The sequence below is a fragment of the Maylandia zebra genome, linkage group LG17 (assembly GCF_041146795.1).
Source record: "Maylandia zebra isolate NMK-2024a linkage group LG17, Mzebra_GT3a, whole genome shotgun sequence".
Classification (NCBI taxonomy): Eukaryota; Metazoa; Chordata; class Actinopteri; order Cichliformes; family Cichlidae; genus Maylandia; species Maylandia zebra.
This window is the reverse complement of record NC_135183.1, coordinates 38,687,599-38,704,745: the sequence shown is the minus strand read 5'-3', so window position 1 is coordinate 38,704,745 and position 17,147 is coordinate 38,687,599. Positions and strand designations below refer to the sequence as shown.

The following is a 17,147-nucleotide window of genomic DNA, read 5'->3' as shown; positions in this document are numbered from 1 at the left end:
CTTGGATTATGGGGGGGGGGCTGGATAAAAGGATAAAAGGAATAAGACAAATAATTCAATTCAATTTTATTTATATAGCGCCAAATCACAACATAAGTCATCTCAAGGTGCTTCATAGATACAGAGAAAAAAACCCAACAATCATATGACCCCCTATGAGCAACACTTTGGCAACAGTGGGAAGGAAAAACTCCCTTTTAACAGGAAGAAACCTCCAGCAGAACCAGGCTCAGGGAGGGGCGGGGCCATCTGCTGCGACCGGTTGGGGTGAGAGAAGGAAGACAGGATAAAGACATGCTGCGGAAGAGAGACAGAGGTTAATAACAGATATGATTCAATGCAGAGAGGTCTATTAATACATAGTGAGTAAGAAAGGTGACTGGAAAGGAAAAACTCAATGCATCATGGGAATCCCCCGGCAGCCTACGTCTATTGCAGCATAACTAAGGGAGGATTCAGGGTCACCTGGTCCAGCCCTAACTATATGCTTTAGCAAAAAGGAAAGTTTGAAGCCTAATCTTGAAAGTAGAGATAGTGTCTGTCTCCTGAATCCAAACTGGAAGCTGGTTCCACAGAAGAGGGGCCTGAAAAATACAAATAATTGTCCAGACTACTTTATAACAAATATCTCTCAGATCAAAGTGCCATTAAAGGTAACTGATGCCTAAACGACTTTTATCCCACACTTTGATATTTAATGACTCTAGCAAAGCGAAATATTTGCACGACCTCGGTAATTTTTGCCGATGTCAACACAATTATGTAGTATATTAACAATACTGTTGTTGTTGTTGTTGTTGTTGTTGTTTCCCCGTGCGTTTGCATAAAGATTCCTCTTTGCAGGCAGAGCTGAAAATCAAATGTTCTTTAATTTCTGTGGCCTCTCTGCAGCCGAACAGCCTACTCCTACAACCCCGAGGCACAGTTGTACGGGCAAAGCAGTGGCGGGCCCTACTTTGACTCTCAGGCCGGTGGAGGTCATGTTACCACGGTGGTCTCCTCTGCCAGCGGCGGCGTGCCCACTCATGGCATGGTAGGCATCACCATGGACGTGGGCAGCAGCCACATCATCTCCAGCGGCAGCACCTACCTGATCCACGGCGGAAATATGGAGGGAAGCCGCAACCACATATCGCACTCGTCGCGTTCCTCCTCGGCTATGGTGAGCAACAGCCATCCCGCTGTGCTGTTATTCTGGTGCACGTTTACCAACTCGAACAGGATTAATAACAAAGCAAAAATGAATACTTAATGACTGAAAGAGTCTGGGGGGGGGTCTAAATAATAGTTTTGGTAGGTTTCATCACTACCTGAGATAGACTGTGTCCTAACTCACCACCCAGTTTCCCAGGAACCTGCAGCCTGAGTCGGGGCCTCCTAGCTCTGTAGTAACGCACAGAGTGGTGCAGGCCAGTGAGCCCGCAGAACCGGGACATTGGCTTAAATAATTCAGCACTGCCTTGTTTCAGAGGTTTTCACAGGCACTTGAGCGCCCTACGAAACAAAGCAACCCTTGGGGCTCATTACCATTTGGCCAAGAGCCCTCGGGAGCCTTGGACCGCTGCCCGTTTCTTTTTCCTTTTATTCTGTCTCCAGTTTGGCTGCACTACCAAGTCTTTTTTGACTTGATTTTTCTTCTACAGCTCAACAGAATGTCCCTGGTTTTGTCGTTCACTTTGCCCGCCAGTTGGACTCCATTATTTTTCGTTGTCTAGTGAGAGACTAATATGTCAGCGTATTTTTCTACACTGACGGTTTTGCTTAAGTCGTAGTCACAGCTTACTCTGTCTGCCATTTAGCTCTTCAAATATTTTTCAGCTACATCGTTTGATAAACTGCGGGGTGGTAGGCATTGTTGACCTGTTGCTGAAAACCTTAAGCTGACCTGCGACCCCTGTTTGTGGTTCCTATTTGCATACATTAGAGTGTCTGACTGCAAACCTTCACTGAGCAGCTTAACCCTATGAGTCCCTTGATTTGCATGCTTTTGTCAGCCAGTAATAGATTTGGCTACAACACTGACTGATTTTAATAGAAATGCAGAGATCTGGCTGCTCGCTAACAGTCTTATTACCTTTATCTTTTTGTGTGTGTGTTTGTTTTTTTTTTCTTCATATACCCCTGCTTATTTCTGTTCCCTTTTTCTGTCTCTCAATCTCTTCTTGCCTCCTCCCCCTTCTGTGTCCACTTCTTTCTTTTTTTCTCTTTTTTGCATGCTTCTTCTTTCTTTAGCTTGAAATGGCGATTGAAAACCTCCAAAAGTCTGAAGGAATTGCAAGTCACAAAAGCAGCCTGCTCAACAGCCATGTAAGTCAACCAGGAACTTTCTTTGAAAAGGACGTGAGGGGGAAAAAAAGGAAAGAAAGCCGTGGCTGAATCTGTGGGCTGTGTGCTCTTTGTGTGCTGAGATGAACGCACTGCTACTTAATCTGCTTCTGCACTGTCTCAATGACACGCACACTTAATGTTCTTTATCTGAACTTGCATTTGCTATCACTCTTTCCTCAGTTATGCATCTTGTACATGTGCATTAATGCTCTGCGTCTGCATGTACTTAAGTCGACTGATGTTTCCAAATATTTCTGTTATTTTCACTTCTAAGTACAGCGAGACACACACTCAGATTTTATTACAGTGCAGCTTTCGTCCTGCCCGTCAGGTGTAATAAGGCTTAAGAATGAGATTCACATAATATCTCTGGGTAGGTTTTTATCTGCATGAGGACATTTGTGGTGTAGATTCCTTCACTCTTAACATAATTTTTTTTTTTTGCTATATTGTTTGCATAAATTTACTTTGATGTATTTTATTGGATTGCATATTGCAAATCATAATTTTGCTGATTATTTCTTCAGTTTCAGCCATTCTCCTTAGTTACTGTTCGTCATGCTGTAGTCGCTTATGTTCTCTGAAGAATACAGTTAGACGGGGGGGGGGGGGGGGGGGGGGGCTGCAGTGGTGTCTCTGGTATTTATATCACTAAACTAAAACAGGCTACTGTGTGCGTGTTGTCTGTTTTGTGACGTGTCTTCACCAGGTGACTATAGCGCTAATTTTTATTTTTATTTTTTGTGACTTGTCTTCTGTGTATTTTTAGCTGCAATGGCTTCTGGACAACTACGAGACAGCGGAGGGAGTTAGCCTGCCCCGGTCCTCCCTCTATAACCACTACTTGCGGCACTGTCAGGAGCAGAAACTGGACCCAGTTAACGCAGCCTCCTTCGGCAAACTCATCCGTTCAGTCTTTATGGGCCTGAGGACCCGCCGCCTCGGCACCAGGTAGGAAGAGGTTGTTGCAGATGCTGATGACGGTAATCACATGACCATTATAGATTTGATGATGCTTAATGCTTATAGGCACTGGTAACCTGCTGATGGACCGGGCTAATGATAGTGATTACACTGATGGCAAGGCTTCTCATGACTGGTTTCTGGCTTTTCTCACTCTATCCACCAGAGGCAACTCTAAGTATCATTACTACGGCATCCGGGTGAAGCCAGACTCGCCGCTCAACCGACTGCAGGAGGACACCCAGTACATGGCCATGAGGCAGCAGCCAGTCCACCAGAAACAGAGGTCAGGTTTTTCTCCCTGTCTGCCTGCTGTAGCGTCCTTTCTTTACATCTCTGTGGCTCTGTGATGACTTTTACTAGTTTCTGAATAAACCTTCACTGACATCAGTCCTGTGACAGTTGGCTATGTTCATTTCCCTTTTGCTTAACCAAAAACAAGAACAGCGCTGCTGCTAGTGTGTGCATAATGCACCGTGTGTCCTGGAAACCCATGAGCCTCTTTTAGTGAAACTCACTCAGGAATAAACTCTTTAATGCCGCACATAATAGATCACTGCACGTCTTGGTTATCTGACACACCCACTGAACTTAGAAAACATATTTCAAAAACAAAAATGTCGTTGCCGCTGTTATCAAGTGGTGGAAGGAACACTTCGAGGACCTCCTAAATGCTGCTGTCGTGTCTTGTGTAGAGGAAGCAGAGACTGGGGACGACGCACTGAGGCAGCTAAACAACTACAGGGCCACTGGGGTGGATGAGGGTCGCCCTGAGTTCCTGAAGGCTTTGGATGTTGTCGGGGTGTCTTGGTTGACACGCCTCTATAATGTTGTGTGAAGATCAGGATTGGCAGACCGGGGTGGTGGTTCCCATCTTTAACAAGGGGATAGGAGGGTGGTCTTCAGCATTAGGGGGATCACACTCCTCAGCCTTCCTGGGAAAGTCTATGCCAGGATGCTGGAAAGAAGAGTCCGTCCAGTAGCTGAACACCGACTACAGAAGGAACAATGTAGTTTTTGTCCTGGTCGCAGAACGCTGGACTAACTATTTTTACACTTGAGGGTGCGTGGGAGTTTAGTCTACATGTGCTTTGTGGACTTGGAGAATGCATTCGACCGTGTCCCTCAGAGTGTCCTGTGGGAGGTGCTTCGGGAGCATGGGTTGCCAGGCCTGTTGCTATGAGCCATTCGATCCTTATAAAACTGTTGCCAGAGCTTGGTCCGTATAGCCGGGAATACGTCGGACTCGTTTCCGGTGGGTGTTGGACTCTGCCTGGCCTGCCCTTTGTCACAGGCTGCAGGGTTGTGAAGGCTGTACCGGTCCGTCGTGGTGAAGAGAGAGCTGAGTGTAAAAGCGAAGCTCTCGATTTACGTCCCTACCCTCACCTGTGGTCACGAGCTGTGGGTAGTGACCAAAAGAACGAGATTGTGGATACAAGCGGCAGAAATGGGCTTTCTGTGAAGGGTGACTGGCCTCTCACTTACAGATAGGGTGACAAGTTTGGCCACCTGGGAGGAGCTCACACTAGTGCTGCTACTCCTCCACATTGAAAGGAGCCAGGTTGGCTCCAGGGATGGCTCATGGGTGCCTCCTGCGCGAAGTGTTCCGGGAGGAGGCCCCAGGGCAGACCCTGGAGAGTAGGGCTGAACGATATATCGCATTTGCGATAATATCGCGACATGATCAAGTGCAATTTTCTAACCGCAAAGGCTGCGATTATACTCTGGACATGTCAAAATTCATGGGCTGCATCCTCCTGAGGCCGCATTTGTAGACCGATTACGTCACAGCGACGCGCCAAAGGCTGTCCAAATTACTACCATATCCCAGAATTCATAGCGCGGCCCAGCCAAACTCCAGTTTCCAGCAATGGCGACCGCTACTAAGTTTTAAAATTACTCATACTAATCTTTCTGGGTCACAAAATAAACTTTTAACATATTTTCAGGCGAGAAAGTAGTTGTGTAAACATCAAATATCTGCTCGGTTTATCAAGATATCCCATATTTGCAAAAGTGCTTCGACGTTTTCAGAGGCGTCTGCTACCCACCAGCTCGACAGCTAGCTGGGAGCTCGAGGGTTACTGATGCGGCCGAGAACGGCACAACTCCCGGCACATCATTTTCAGATCACCGCGGAGTTTCGCTGCTCGGGTTAAACGTAATATATAAGTCACTTAGACAACCTAAAAATGTTATTGTTGGGCTTTTTTCAGTGTTTTGTTTGTTCGTGAGTAAATCGGTTTGGCTGAGATTAAAGTTATTAGATTAGATTAGATAAAATAAAACTTTATTAATCCCCCGGGTGGGTTCCTCCTTGGTTTTCACACAGCTGACTAAACGTCAAACAGAAAACTTATTAAACATGTAGCATTCCAGCCGGACTTTATTCAGACGATGCACTCAATGATCATTACGGATGGACCATGGTGGGGTATTCCAACCCATTTATTCACAAATTGCCATAGACACATCGTAAGAGCTGTAATCATAACATAAAACAAATAAACATTCACTTGATATAACCACGTTTCTGTTATGCTAATCAATTCACAGAAAAGGCACAGGAGGTGCTAGCATCAGCCTGCTAGATCGCTCATAAACTTATTAACAATCAAGTAATACATTTACAAATTGTCCGAAATGTAAACAACAAGTACAACACACAAACATACCTGTTCGCCTTCCAGCTAGATGCTAATTTTAAGATGGATGGAAAACGATAACCTTCTCATTAATCCTTTCTGCGGCAAGCAGTTGCGGTACGATCTTCCTTCCCGGAAGTTGCCCGTTACGAATTTCAAAATAAGAGTTTAATCTATATTATAAGGTATAATTCGTTCAGGGATTTAACTGTTTGAAAAATATCAAATAAACAAATAATCTGGGTCATTTACAAAACAGAAGTATGAGACAGTCGAGAATTTACACCAGTGTCTGGTTATATTTTAGATAGCAAGAAGCAGACGGCCGAGTTTATTAAACTCCACCGAGACAGCGGTGACGCTAATCAGAACTAGACCGTCCAATTTCACGCCTTTAAACTTTAAAGGCGTGTTTGTGTGTGTGTTTATACAATTGCTATTATGTTTGCACTTTATGTGTAATGTTACTGACTGCAAAGATCAGTAAGATGTGTGTATTTTTTATTTATTAGTTTTATTTATTTAATATTATTTTTTAATTGAATGACTGTCTAGTAGTTCACAGATGTCGAAAAACTGAGTGTGGTAAAGCCACTGATTTTTTTGTTATGTATATTTCTGCAATCTGCACATTGTACTGACTTTCATTTTAATGTTTACACCAGGGTTCCTTGTCAGCACTTTATGCTCAGATGTTTGTAAGCTAAAAATAAACTATTGTGTATGTTCAAATATACTGTTGTGATTGAAGAAGTTAAATAAAAATGTCAGTCATCAATTCATGCATCACCTCATGTCATCATAACAGAGGTCTGTCTTCCAGGAAAGAACAGTTTAAAATTAATGTAATATAGTATTGTATATGATGTATTGCTTGTCTTTGTTTAATAATACAGAAGACAAAGACCTTAAAAAATAATCGCATATCGCATCGCAATCGCAATATTGGGGCAAAAAATCGCAATTAGATTATTTTCCATAATCGTTCAGCCCTACTGGAGAGATTATATCTCTCATCTGGCCTGGGAACGCCTTGGTGTTCCCCTTGACAAGCTGGTGGAGATGGCCAAGTAGAGGAAGGTCGGGGCTTCTCTGCATAGGCTGCTGCCCCCACAACCTGGCGCTGGATAAATGGAAGAGAATGGATAGATAGTTGCCGCTTAAATCAGCAATAAACCCGCATAAATCAGTCTCGGTTTTGTACCGAATGCGATGTGTGCGTGTGCTCCTCAGTGTCCGATTCTTTCATTGTGCTTCCCCAGACCTTCAAAAATCACTAATGTACACGTTCCACCCTCTTGTGTCTACACAGGTTCAAGCCTCTGCAGAAGGTGGACAGCATGTCTGACAGTCTGTGTGGGAGCTCGCAGCACTGCAGCAGCACTCCAGAGCAGTCTGTGGCTGCTCAGAGCCAACACCACCAGCAGTACATAGGTAAGCACAGGCGCTCCCACTGAAACTGCTTAAGGTGGTTTAACTCTTATCTTCTCTTTCCAGATACAGTCTTTAATGCTAGCACTAGCTATTTTTATTTCACTAGCTGGGTCCACGTCCTCATTTTAGGTTTGACAGCGTTTTAGTAGGTAAAGGTGATGCTTGGACATGAATTGAGCTGCGGTTTGGGGACTGGTGACAGTCTAGCAGATCCCCATGCACTAAATAGAAATTAAGTTAAAGAATTGAGAACAAGGAGGGAGGGAGGGTCACGTAAACGAGAATGAACAGCTTGCAGAACTGAGGGAACCTATATAGATGACAACCGGAAAGAGCGTGTTTGGAGGCGTGGTCCCACTCCTGAAATTCCGATACATAATCTCCAATAACAATACGTCATAGCTTCGTCTTGGCTTTATTAGAACATAGATTTTAAACTTGGGTGATAAATGTCAGACACTGTGACGCAGACCATATGAGCTGCACGTATCCATAAAGCAGTTGATGTCATATGTGTCATTACTCCTTGTTGCTGTGTGAGTGAAATGAGTGACGCCTGTCTACATTTATGCAGATATGTCTCACAGCCTGCCTCCGTTTCCAACTCCTGACTTGGGCACCCAGCCTCTGCCTGAGCGCATCAACATGAATGATATTAAGAAGTTGCAGACGCTCTACAGAGACCACTGCGAGGTGGGTCACAGTGAAGCCGTATTCTTTTCTGGATTTGTCTTACACGTGAACCTTTGTTCTTCAGTTTTGTAGCATCCCATTCCCAGTTACAGTACACTCTGCCCTCGCCTCGCCGCTTCAATTTCTCACATAGTTAAATGTTAAACAAACAATGAAAACCTTGTTATATATAAATACTGTACTGTAACTGAAATGGAAAAAAAACATGACTTTTCATCTATTACTTCTTTATCAGTAGGAAAAACTGTAAAACTTGTGGAAATATAGTTAAAAGTGCAAAATTTGTCCTCCTTCACTTTTATCATAGCTGTCCAGCGGGCCAATTTTGGCCCCCGGGCTTTATGTTTGACACCTCTCCACCAGAGTGTTCTGCACTTTACTTTCAGTGGATTAAGTGCCATGTTTGTGACACCTTCAGAGATCTGTGAATATACATAACAGACAGCGATGATGAATTTTTAATAAGCAGATGCATTTTGACAGTGAAAAAAGGTGTGTGTGTGTGTGTGTGTGTGTGTGTGTGGTGTGGTGTGGGGGGGGGGGGTCTTTCATCTGCAGAAACAATTAATGCGTCCTGTGTAGTTTTGGTTTTAATCGTGTTATTTTGGTCTTTTGCACATCAAACACATGAACAACACATTTGAGTGGAGCCTATTACTGCACTGTTATAAATTCCAGCTTTGATATTTATTACCTGCTAAACAGGATGAAGCTGAAACAATGGAAGCCTGCAGTTTAATTAGTGGCATTATAAGCTGTAATGACTCATTCTTATGTCACAAACTCTTACGCATCAGTCAGCAGTTGAGTGTGAGATATCATATCAGCGAGCAGTGAGTTTCCTGCTGTTCGTTTTGAGTCGATCCCACAAACCTCCTGCCTTCATAAATAGCGATCACCTCGTCAGACTGACACCCATGTCAGCCCTCTGCTCCGAGGTCAGGCGTCGCCCGGCTGCGGTGACCTGGTGTTGCTTTCGAGAATAAGAATCAATTCGACACCACTGACATTTAAATATCATTTAACTGATGTGCAGAGAAAGAGGAGGAAGACAGAGAGGTGCGACGGGAACCTTACGGGGTGAAATTTAGCGTCGCCCTCAGCAACCTGTATCGAACCACATTGCAGAAGAGCAGAAATAATTCTGGACATTAAAGCGTGGGTCTTTACAGACAGGCGAGCGGCTGTGATTAAAAGCAGCAAAGCTTTGGCTTTATCGTATTATCCCTGCCCTCCCCTTGTCCAGCCTCACCACGCTCCCTTTGTTCCAGCCGTCTTTTCATCTCCGTGCAGCTTTCAAGACATGCCAATTAACCTTTCAGTGCACTGGGTGGACATCTTGGTGTCTTTGTGGTGGCCTCCCCTTGGGCCTTTGTGCAGCCTTGTCGGCGGACAGGCACACGGGCTCCTGGCTTTGGCAGCCGGCACATTTCTGTCAGTCTCGCTGCCTCTGCGTCTTTAATGTTCAAGCACTCGACATTTTATCCTGTTTTGTTATTTAAAAAAAAAAAAAAAAGTGTGTGTGTGTGTGTGTGTGTGTGTGTGTGTGTGTGTGTGTACACTGACCTATTAACACATTAGCCAAGGGTTTTACTGATATCATTTAATGTTACAACACAAATAATGATTATTTTAGCTAAAAATAATATTTTACTCTAAAGTGTAAAGAGTCTCTTTTCAAGTGGGCTGTAAAGTATCCAGTGTGGGGCATGTATTTATTAATGTCATGGTAACAGCCAAATATCCAGGCGTCAGCCAAGCCTTTGGATGAACGTTTGAGAATAAATGATTAGTTTTCAGTAAACCTTGCAGGGTAATAAATCACAGGATCTTTTTGTGCGAGTGCACAGAAACAAGCAGTTAAGATTCAGGAAGCTCCACCGGAGGCCTGCTTGTCTGTCTGAGCTCTGCACATGAACACGTTGTTTTTTTTGTTTTTTTTCTCCTATACTTTAAATGTTTTTTATATTTGTGTGTGTGTGTGTGTGTGTGTGTGGGGGGGGGGGGGCGGCACATAAAACTGGACGCGAAAAGCTCCTGTTTAAGAGGGGATGGGAAATTCTCCTTTTTGTTTTGGAGTTCTGTGTTTGACCTGTTGCTGGGGGCAACTGTAAACACGGTTGCCATGGCGATGGCTGGAGAGGAAGCAAAAACATATCATGTGATTTGAGCCTACGCTGCTGTGTAACAAGATCCAGCAGCAAGTGCGTGTCCTGCCAGATAGAGAAAGCAGAGAATTTCACGGTGCAAATCAAACTTTTCAGTTCAGCAGAGGCTCGGCGTGGACAGTTTCAGATTGTCAGGTTGACCTTTTGCTTCAGGTGGAGTCCAGACTCTCACCTCCTCTGACCTGATGAACAGCCCCAAAAAATCTGCGCAGCGCTGGATTCGAGGGGGCGGGGGGTTATGTGCTGACTCTAGTTATAGAAGCGGCAAATCATTTTAGGTTTGAACCCTGCCACTGCTTCCTTTGTGCTCGAGTGTTCACTTGTATGCAGCATGCTCTCCTTTCAAAGGGGTTTCTGAACAGGAAAAAGGAAGTCACATGGGTTAGCGCAGGTCACTAAAAGTAGGCAGATGGAAGCATAAATCTATGTGAAATAAAATGCAAAAAGCATAAAACGACCCGTCCAGATGAAGCCCGAGCGTGGCCTTTAAGATTCTGCTGGTGATTAATGTGCAGGGAGCTGTGTTTGAGCTGGCTCATTGTCTAACCAGGAGGACCTGCAGTGAGAGAGAGGCAGCCCGCCTGGCTGTAGAAACTTTGTGTGTCTGGTTGCCATGGTTCAGCTCTGTGTGTTTTGTCCCCTTCTTCCTCCCTCTCTTTTTCCCTCCTCTGTTCCCTCCCCCTCAATTCCCTCCCCTGCTTCCCCTCCTGCAGGCTACTTTGGATGTGGTGATGAACCTCCAGTTCCACTACATTGAGAAACTCTGGCAGACGTTTTGGTATTCAACACCGCCACCTAGTGATGGAAGCACAACCCTTCCCAGCAGGTCAGAAAGAAAAAGGGGGGAAAAAGGCTTCAGTGTTTGACGCCAGGGCATTAAATGACCCTGTGATGTCATGTCTGTGATTACTGCTTTTTCACTCGAATTACGAGCAACAGTTTTGTTTGTGAGGCGGACGTTATTTTTAAAAGTGTGTGTGTGTGCGTGTGTGTGTGTGTGTGTGTGTGTGTGTGTGTGTGTGCGTGCGTGCATGCGTGCGTGCGTGTGCGTGTAGTGATGATGAACCGGAAGGTGTGATTCCCACAGAGAAGCTGGTGGCTCTGTGTAAATATGAGCCTGTCAGGCTGTGGATGAGGAGCTGCGATCACATCCTCTACCAGGCCCTGGTGGAGATCCTGATCCCCGACGTGCTGCGACCTGTTCCCAGTCAGTACTGCTGAGGATTTCATTCAAATGATTAAAAAAAAAAAAAAAAAAATTAAACAAGTAAAGCAATATATTGAGAGTTAAGACTGATGAGTGACAACAGGATGAATTTAGGACCAGGGGCTCGCTGTGTTGACGTACATGCTGACACATTAGAGGCATTTCTTTGTTTTCAGCGTACGGCGTTTACACTCTCGCTGAAAGGCTTTCTGCAGAGTGGGGACAGTAATGATAATCCAGGCTGCTCTCTTTCTTCAGGCACTCTCACTCAGGCCATCCGTAACTTTGCCAAGAGTCTGGAGGGCTGGCTGACTAATGCCATGACCAGCTTTCCACAAGAGATCATCCGCACTAAGGTATCAGCAGAAGTCTTTTTCAGATTGTCTGCATGCATGCACATGATTTATGTGAGCTATAAAACCCAGCAACTCTCCAAGTAGGCTTTTAAAATCATATTTCCACAAATGTTCAGCTGTGAACTTTTCAAACTCTCGTGTGATCAGTGTTTCATTCAACACTACAGTGATCTGTTTTTTATGAATGCACCTGCCCACTACCTACAGAGGTTGGATACAGTCTACTATTGTGCTTTATGTGTTATTACTGGCTGTGAAAGTCATGTACATCACTGTTCTTTATACGCTGCTGCTAAATGTCCATCTGTGTATCACTGCATGGTGATATGACCTTAAGTTTACCCAAAAATTCTTTTCTGAAGATTTCTTCAGTGAATTATCAGAAAACTGTGGAATCTTGTTTATCCATCCATCCACTTATTGGACACTGGGTTGTGGGGGCAGCAGCCCTCCCTCTCCTCCACCTTATCTGGGGGTAACACAGAGGCTTTCCATATAATCTCTCCCGTGTTTTCTGGGTCTACCCCGAGGCCCGAGGTATCACGTGGCGGAAACAGCTGCCCGAGCTGCCCATTAAGCATCCTCGTCAGATGCCCAAACCACCTCAGCTGTCTCCGTGTGATGTAGGTGACCAAGATGGCGAACGCAGCTACAGCCAGATTGGCGTCTCAGAATAGGCTGTGTGATTAATTCTAAGTCGAATATATTTTGCCTGAAACAAAACACAAACAAACAAAAAGGAAAAAATGGCAAAGATGAGAAAAATTGAAGAAGATTTGGAGGAAATTAAGCTGTCGCTTAACAGACGTCGAAAGAATAGTTAAGCAACGAGGAATGTTAACGACTTTAATGCACCAAATCAAAGCATTAAAAAGCTTGATTAAAACAATCCAGCTCTTAGGAAGGAGAGTGGAGGAACAGCATGCACGACTGGAGGACGTGATTATTACCGGTTTGGAAACCAAACACAGGAGCTATGCAAGAGTTACTGAGACTCAAACATTAGAGCGTCAGGTAGTGGAGTTTTTGCGAGTAAAAAAACTTCCCCTGCATAGCAACAACATCGCGGCGTGTTACACCCTCCCCAGAAAGAATGCCAGGACACCTCGAGCAATCGTAGTAAAATTTGTGAATCGAAAACACAAAATTGAACTACTGAGGCAGTCCGGACAACTGAAAGGGAGTGGAGTATATGTGAATGAACATCTCACAAAAAAGAACACCGATATTGCCAGACAAGCCCGTATCATGCGTAAAGAAAAGAAAATCCAAGCAACATGGACGAGAAATTGCAAAGTGATGATAAAGCTCAACGGAACACCAGAAGAAGCCAAGGTTGTAATGATCAGGGATCTTCATGATCAGGACAACTACGGGGGATGATTGCACTGCTGCGGTCGGACGGCAGAAGGTCTGTGATGTGTTTGCTAACAACTAGCCGAACTTATTCAATGAAAGACGCTATTTCCGACTGTCGGAGGGGGAAAATGGCAAAGTATGAGACAGTAGACTGGAAGAGTATTAGTGTGAAGCTGCAGGTGGATATGGAACTGGGATGGGAGCTGGGCAGAGACGAGATATTGATCTGAGCCGCAGTTATTTATGGATCAGAAAGAACTGTATAGGTATGAGTGGTTTCTCAAAATATGTGGTGAAATACTTGTACGGATGTTAATGAGTATTTCATAAGGATAACAGACATTTAAAGAATACTCAATCACAATGACTGAAGATTCAATACATTTTCATTAATTCATTTCACCTGTTGAAGCCTCTATAAAAGTTTTGTTCTGATCAATGATTTTTTGAATAATCTGAAAGGCAAGTTTAAAGAGACAGCACTGTCAGAAACATGGATGGATGAGGAAAGGCGTTGGGACTTTCACATTGATGGGTATGAATTATATTAAATAGATCTAATAAGAAGGCAGGAGGTCCGGCACTTTTTGTTGATAGTGATTTGAAATGTAAACGGGTTGAGTATATGTCTGTGGCTATTGCTGATTTAATGGAGTGTGTGACAGTAGAAATAGAAATGGAAAGAAAGAGGAATCTAATTGTTACTTGTATGTATGGGAGGCCTGGGACACTGATGGAAACATTCACAGATGTAGTAGAAGATTTATTGAGCAAGGTAAAGGGAAATAAGACATTCTGTATTTGCGGTGATAATAATATTGATTTTTTTTTTAAAACGTCCAATCATAAGGCATCATCAGATTTTTTTGAGTTATTATTTGGAAGAGGGTTCTACCCTCTGATTACTAAACCTAGTGGAATAACTGAAAAGTCAGCTACTTCAATTGATCACATTTTCATGAATTGCTTGGAAAGTAACATAAGTGATCATTTACCTGTTTTTTTTTTTTTTTTTTTTTTTTTTTGTTACTTTAGATTATAAAATGACATGAAAGGAGGACGTGTGTGTGGACAGATATATAAGAATTAGAAATGATGATGCAATAAATGAGTTCAGGCAAGACCTTATGAAAGAAGATTGGAATGAGGTTTATGTAAATGACGCCAATGCTGCATACGAGTCATTCTTAAATACTTATTTGGTTTTGTATGAAAATCATTGTCCACTGGTATTATATAAGCAAAAGAAAACTACTGGTAAACCATGGATAACAAAAGGACTAGAAAATGCATGTACAAAGAAAAATAACCTGTATAGAGATTATATAAAACTTAGAACAAAGCCTGCTGAAATATAAAGTTGATAAAAATAAGTTGGTATTAATTATGAGAGAGGCTAAGGAAGAGTATTATAATAAATTATTTTACAAAACCAAAAATAATATTAAGGGTACGTGGAATATCTTAAAAAAACTTATTGGGTAATAAATATACATCTTTAAATTTACCTACTTACTTTAATAAGAAAAATAAGGTCGCACGTGATATGAATGAAGTGTTGAATGAATTTATTTATTTTTTGTAAATATTGGGCCTAACCTGGCAAACTTAATTAGAAAACAGGATGATTCAGAATGGAGAGCAGAGTGGTACAGTCTGTGTTTTTAGAGGAAATCACTGAAAAGGAAATCATAGCTATTGTAGCAGAATCTAAAAACGACATCCACTGACTGTGATGGGCGAGACGTGGTCATCGTAAAAAAGACCTTGGATTGTATAATCAAACCTCTCTGTTATATTTTTAATCTCATTTTATGCGGGTGTATTTCCTGACCGAATGAAAGTGGCAAAAGTTATCCCTCTTTATAAATCAGGAGACAGACAGTTTTAATAATTACAGACCAGTATCGTTGCTATCACAGTTTTCTAAAGTGCTTGAAAAACTCTTTGCACAAAGATTTGATAGTTTCATTGAAAAACATCAGCTGTTAAGTGAAAGTCAGTAGGGCTTTCGACGGAACAGATCAACAGCAGAAGTATTAATGGAAACTATTGAAGACGTTTCATCAGCAACACATCATAATAAATATACTGTAGGGGTCTTCATTGATTTAAAAAAAGCTTTTGACTCTGCAACACTACATCTTGATTTCTAAGTTAAGAACTTATGATGTGAGAGGAATAGTGTTGATCTGGTTAAGCAGCTATTTAGATAATAGGTTTCAGTATGTGCAGTGTTTAGCCGACTCATCTGATGGAATGAAAAGAGACTGTGGGGTCCCTCAAGGTTCTGTTTTAGGACCAAAACCTTTTAATTTCTATATAAACAAAATTTGTGATGTGTCAGAAATGTTACACTTTGTTTTGTTCGCAGACGATACAAATTTCTATTGTTCTGGAGAAAACTTGAAAGAATTGGTTAAAATTATGGTTATTGAAATAAAAAAATAAAACAATGATTTGATGTAATGGTATTCGGAAACCGTGTAAAGGAGGAAGCGATGGTATTATCTATAGAGGGAGTGATAATTGAAAGAGTGACAGAAATCTGTTTTCTGGGTGTAATGGTGGACGAGTTACCATGGAAACCTCATATTGAACATGTTAAAAAGTTGGCTAAAAGTATTTATATCCTGGGTAATGTTAGATATATTAGATTACAAGACAATGAGAATAATATATTTTTCATTGTTTCTACCTTATCTGAGCTATTGTGTTGAAGTATGGGGGAATACATACGTGACTAATATGAAACCATTATATTTATTACAGAAGCTTCGAGTTATGCATAATGTTAAATATGAAGAACACACTAATAGTTTGTTTATAAAATCAAAATGATTAAAATTACAGACATTAATTATTATGTTTAAGGCAAAAAATAAAACCTTAAGTTACAAAGTTTATTTGTATTGTGCGGCAGAAGGAAGTTTTATTTTAACCATCAGTTTGTCGAACCACACAAAGGCAAATGTGTCCAACAGTCACAGGCATAAGAACAAATGTTTCTCCATTTAAAATCTGCTATAAGGATAAAATGATAAAGCAATATGAAGAAGTTGAAAATAACAGAATTTAATTGTTGAAAAAATGATCCTTTTAGTTTGAGATTTAGTGGTGTTGCTCATTGTTGAGTATATTGTTCTGTTTGTTTTGTTATGTGCAGAATATTGTCAGAGTGTAATTTTGGTTGCCTACTTGTATTGTCACAGACATCACAGGCAGGTGTCAGTAAGAATTTCTTCTTCTTCCTTTTCATGCATGGAAACAGTGTGACTTTAACTGAAAGGAAGGCTGTGTATGGGAAATGAATTATTGCTGTACCATGTGTGAAATAAATAAATAAATGTTGAAGCATCGCTGTGACATTTAAAATAGCCGTGCTTTTTATTTTTGGTGCAGATTTTCAGCCTGAAAACAAACGATTCATCTGTTCGGTCTCATTCCAGTCAGACGGGCTCACGGTGTATTTTCTGTGCGCAGGTGGCCGTGGTCAGTGCGTTTGCTCAGACTTTGAGACGATACACCAGTTTGAACCACTTGGCCCAGGCGGCGCGTGCCGTCCTCCAGAACACCTCCCAGATCAACCAGATGCTCTCCGACCTCAACAGGGTGGACTTTGCCAACGTCCAGGTGAGCGGAAAACCTCACATCGAAAAGACAAATATTTGCGTTGCACACGGGAAGGGAATGTGTCGACACCGTGTTTGGGGTTTTGTTGCTGAATGTGGCGTGTTTGTTGTGTCTAACAGGAGCAGGCGTCGTGGGTGTGTCAGTGCGACGAAAGTGTGGTTCAGCGTCTGGAGCAGGACTTTAAGGTCACCCTGCAGCAGCAGAGCTCTCTGGACCAGTGGGCCACCTGGCTGGATAACGTGGTCTCTCAGGTTCTGAAGCCTCACCAGGGCAGCCCCAGTTTCCCCAAAGCTGCACGCCAGTTCCTGCTCAAATGGTCTTTCTACAGGTCGGTGTGGTTGACTCGTCTCCGTTCACACTT

At 42.6% G+C, this 17,147-nt stretch overlaps 1 protein-coding gene across 5 annotated transcripts in view; it reads left to right on the top strand.

Annotated features, from left to right (window-relative positions):
- rfx2 (regulatory factor X, 2 (influences HLA class II expression)) overlaps positions 1-17,147 on the top strand; it is a 31,568-nt gene that overhangs the window by 13,223 nt on the left and 1,198 nt on the right. For 4 of the 5 annotated variants that reach the window (XM_004553819.4, XM_004553816.4, XM_004553817.6 and 1 more), the window contains 11 exons: positions 892-1,162; positions 2,233-2,307; positions 3,098-3,279; positions 3,458-3,577; positions 7,249-7,370; positions 7,945-8,063; positions 10,945-11,057; positions 11,287-11,438; positions 11,697-11,794; positions 16,637-16,786; positions 16,906-17,114. In XM_004553819.4, coding sequence (XP_004553876.1) covers positions 892-1,162; positions 2,233-2,307; positions 3,098-3,279; positions 3,458-3,577; positions 7,249-7,370; positions 7,945-8,063; positions 10,945-11,057; positions 11,287-11,438; positions 11,697-11,794; positions 16,637-16,786; positions 16,906-17,114 — 1,611 coding nt within the window. The remainder of the gene's footprint in view (positions 1-891; positions 1,163-2,232; positions 2,308-3,097; positions 3,280-3,457; positions 3,578-7,248; positions 7,371-7,944; positions 8,064-10,944; positions 11,058-11,286; positions 11,439-11,696; positions 11,795-16,636; positions 16,787-16,905; positions 17,115-17,147) is intronic. The other variant, XM_004553818.4, reaches the window with a different exon arrangement.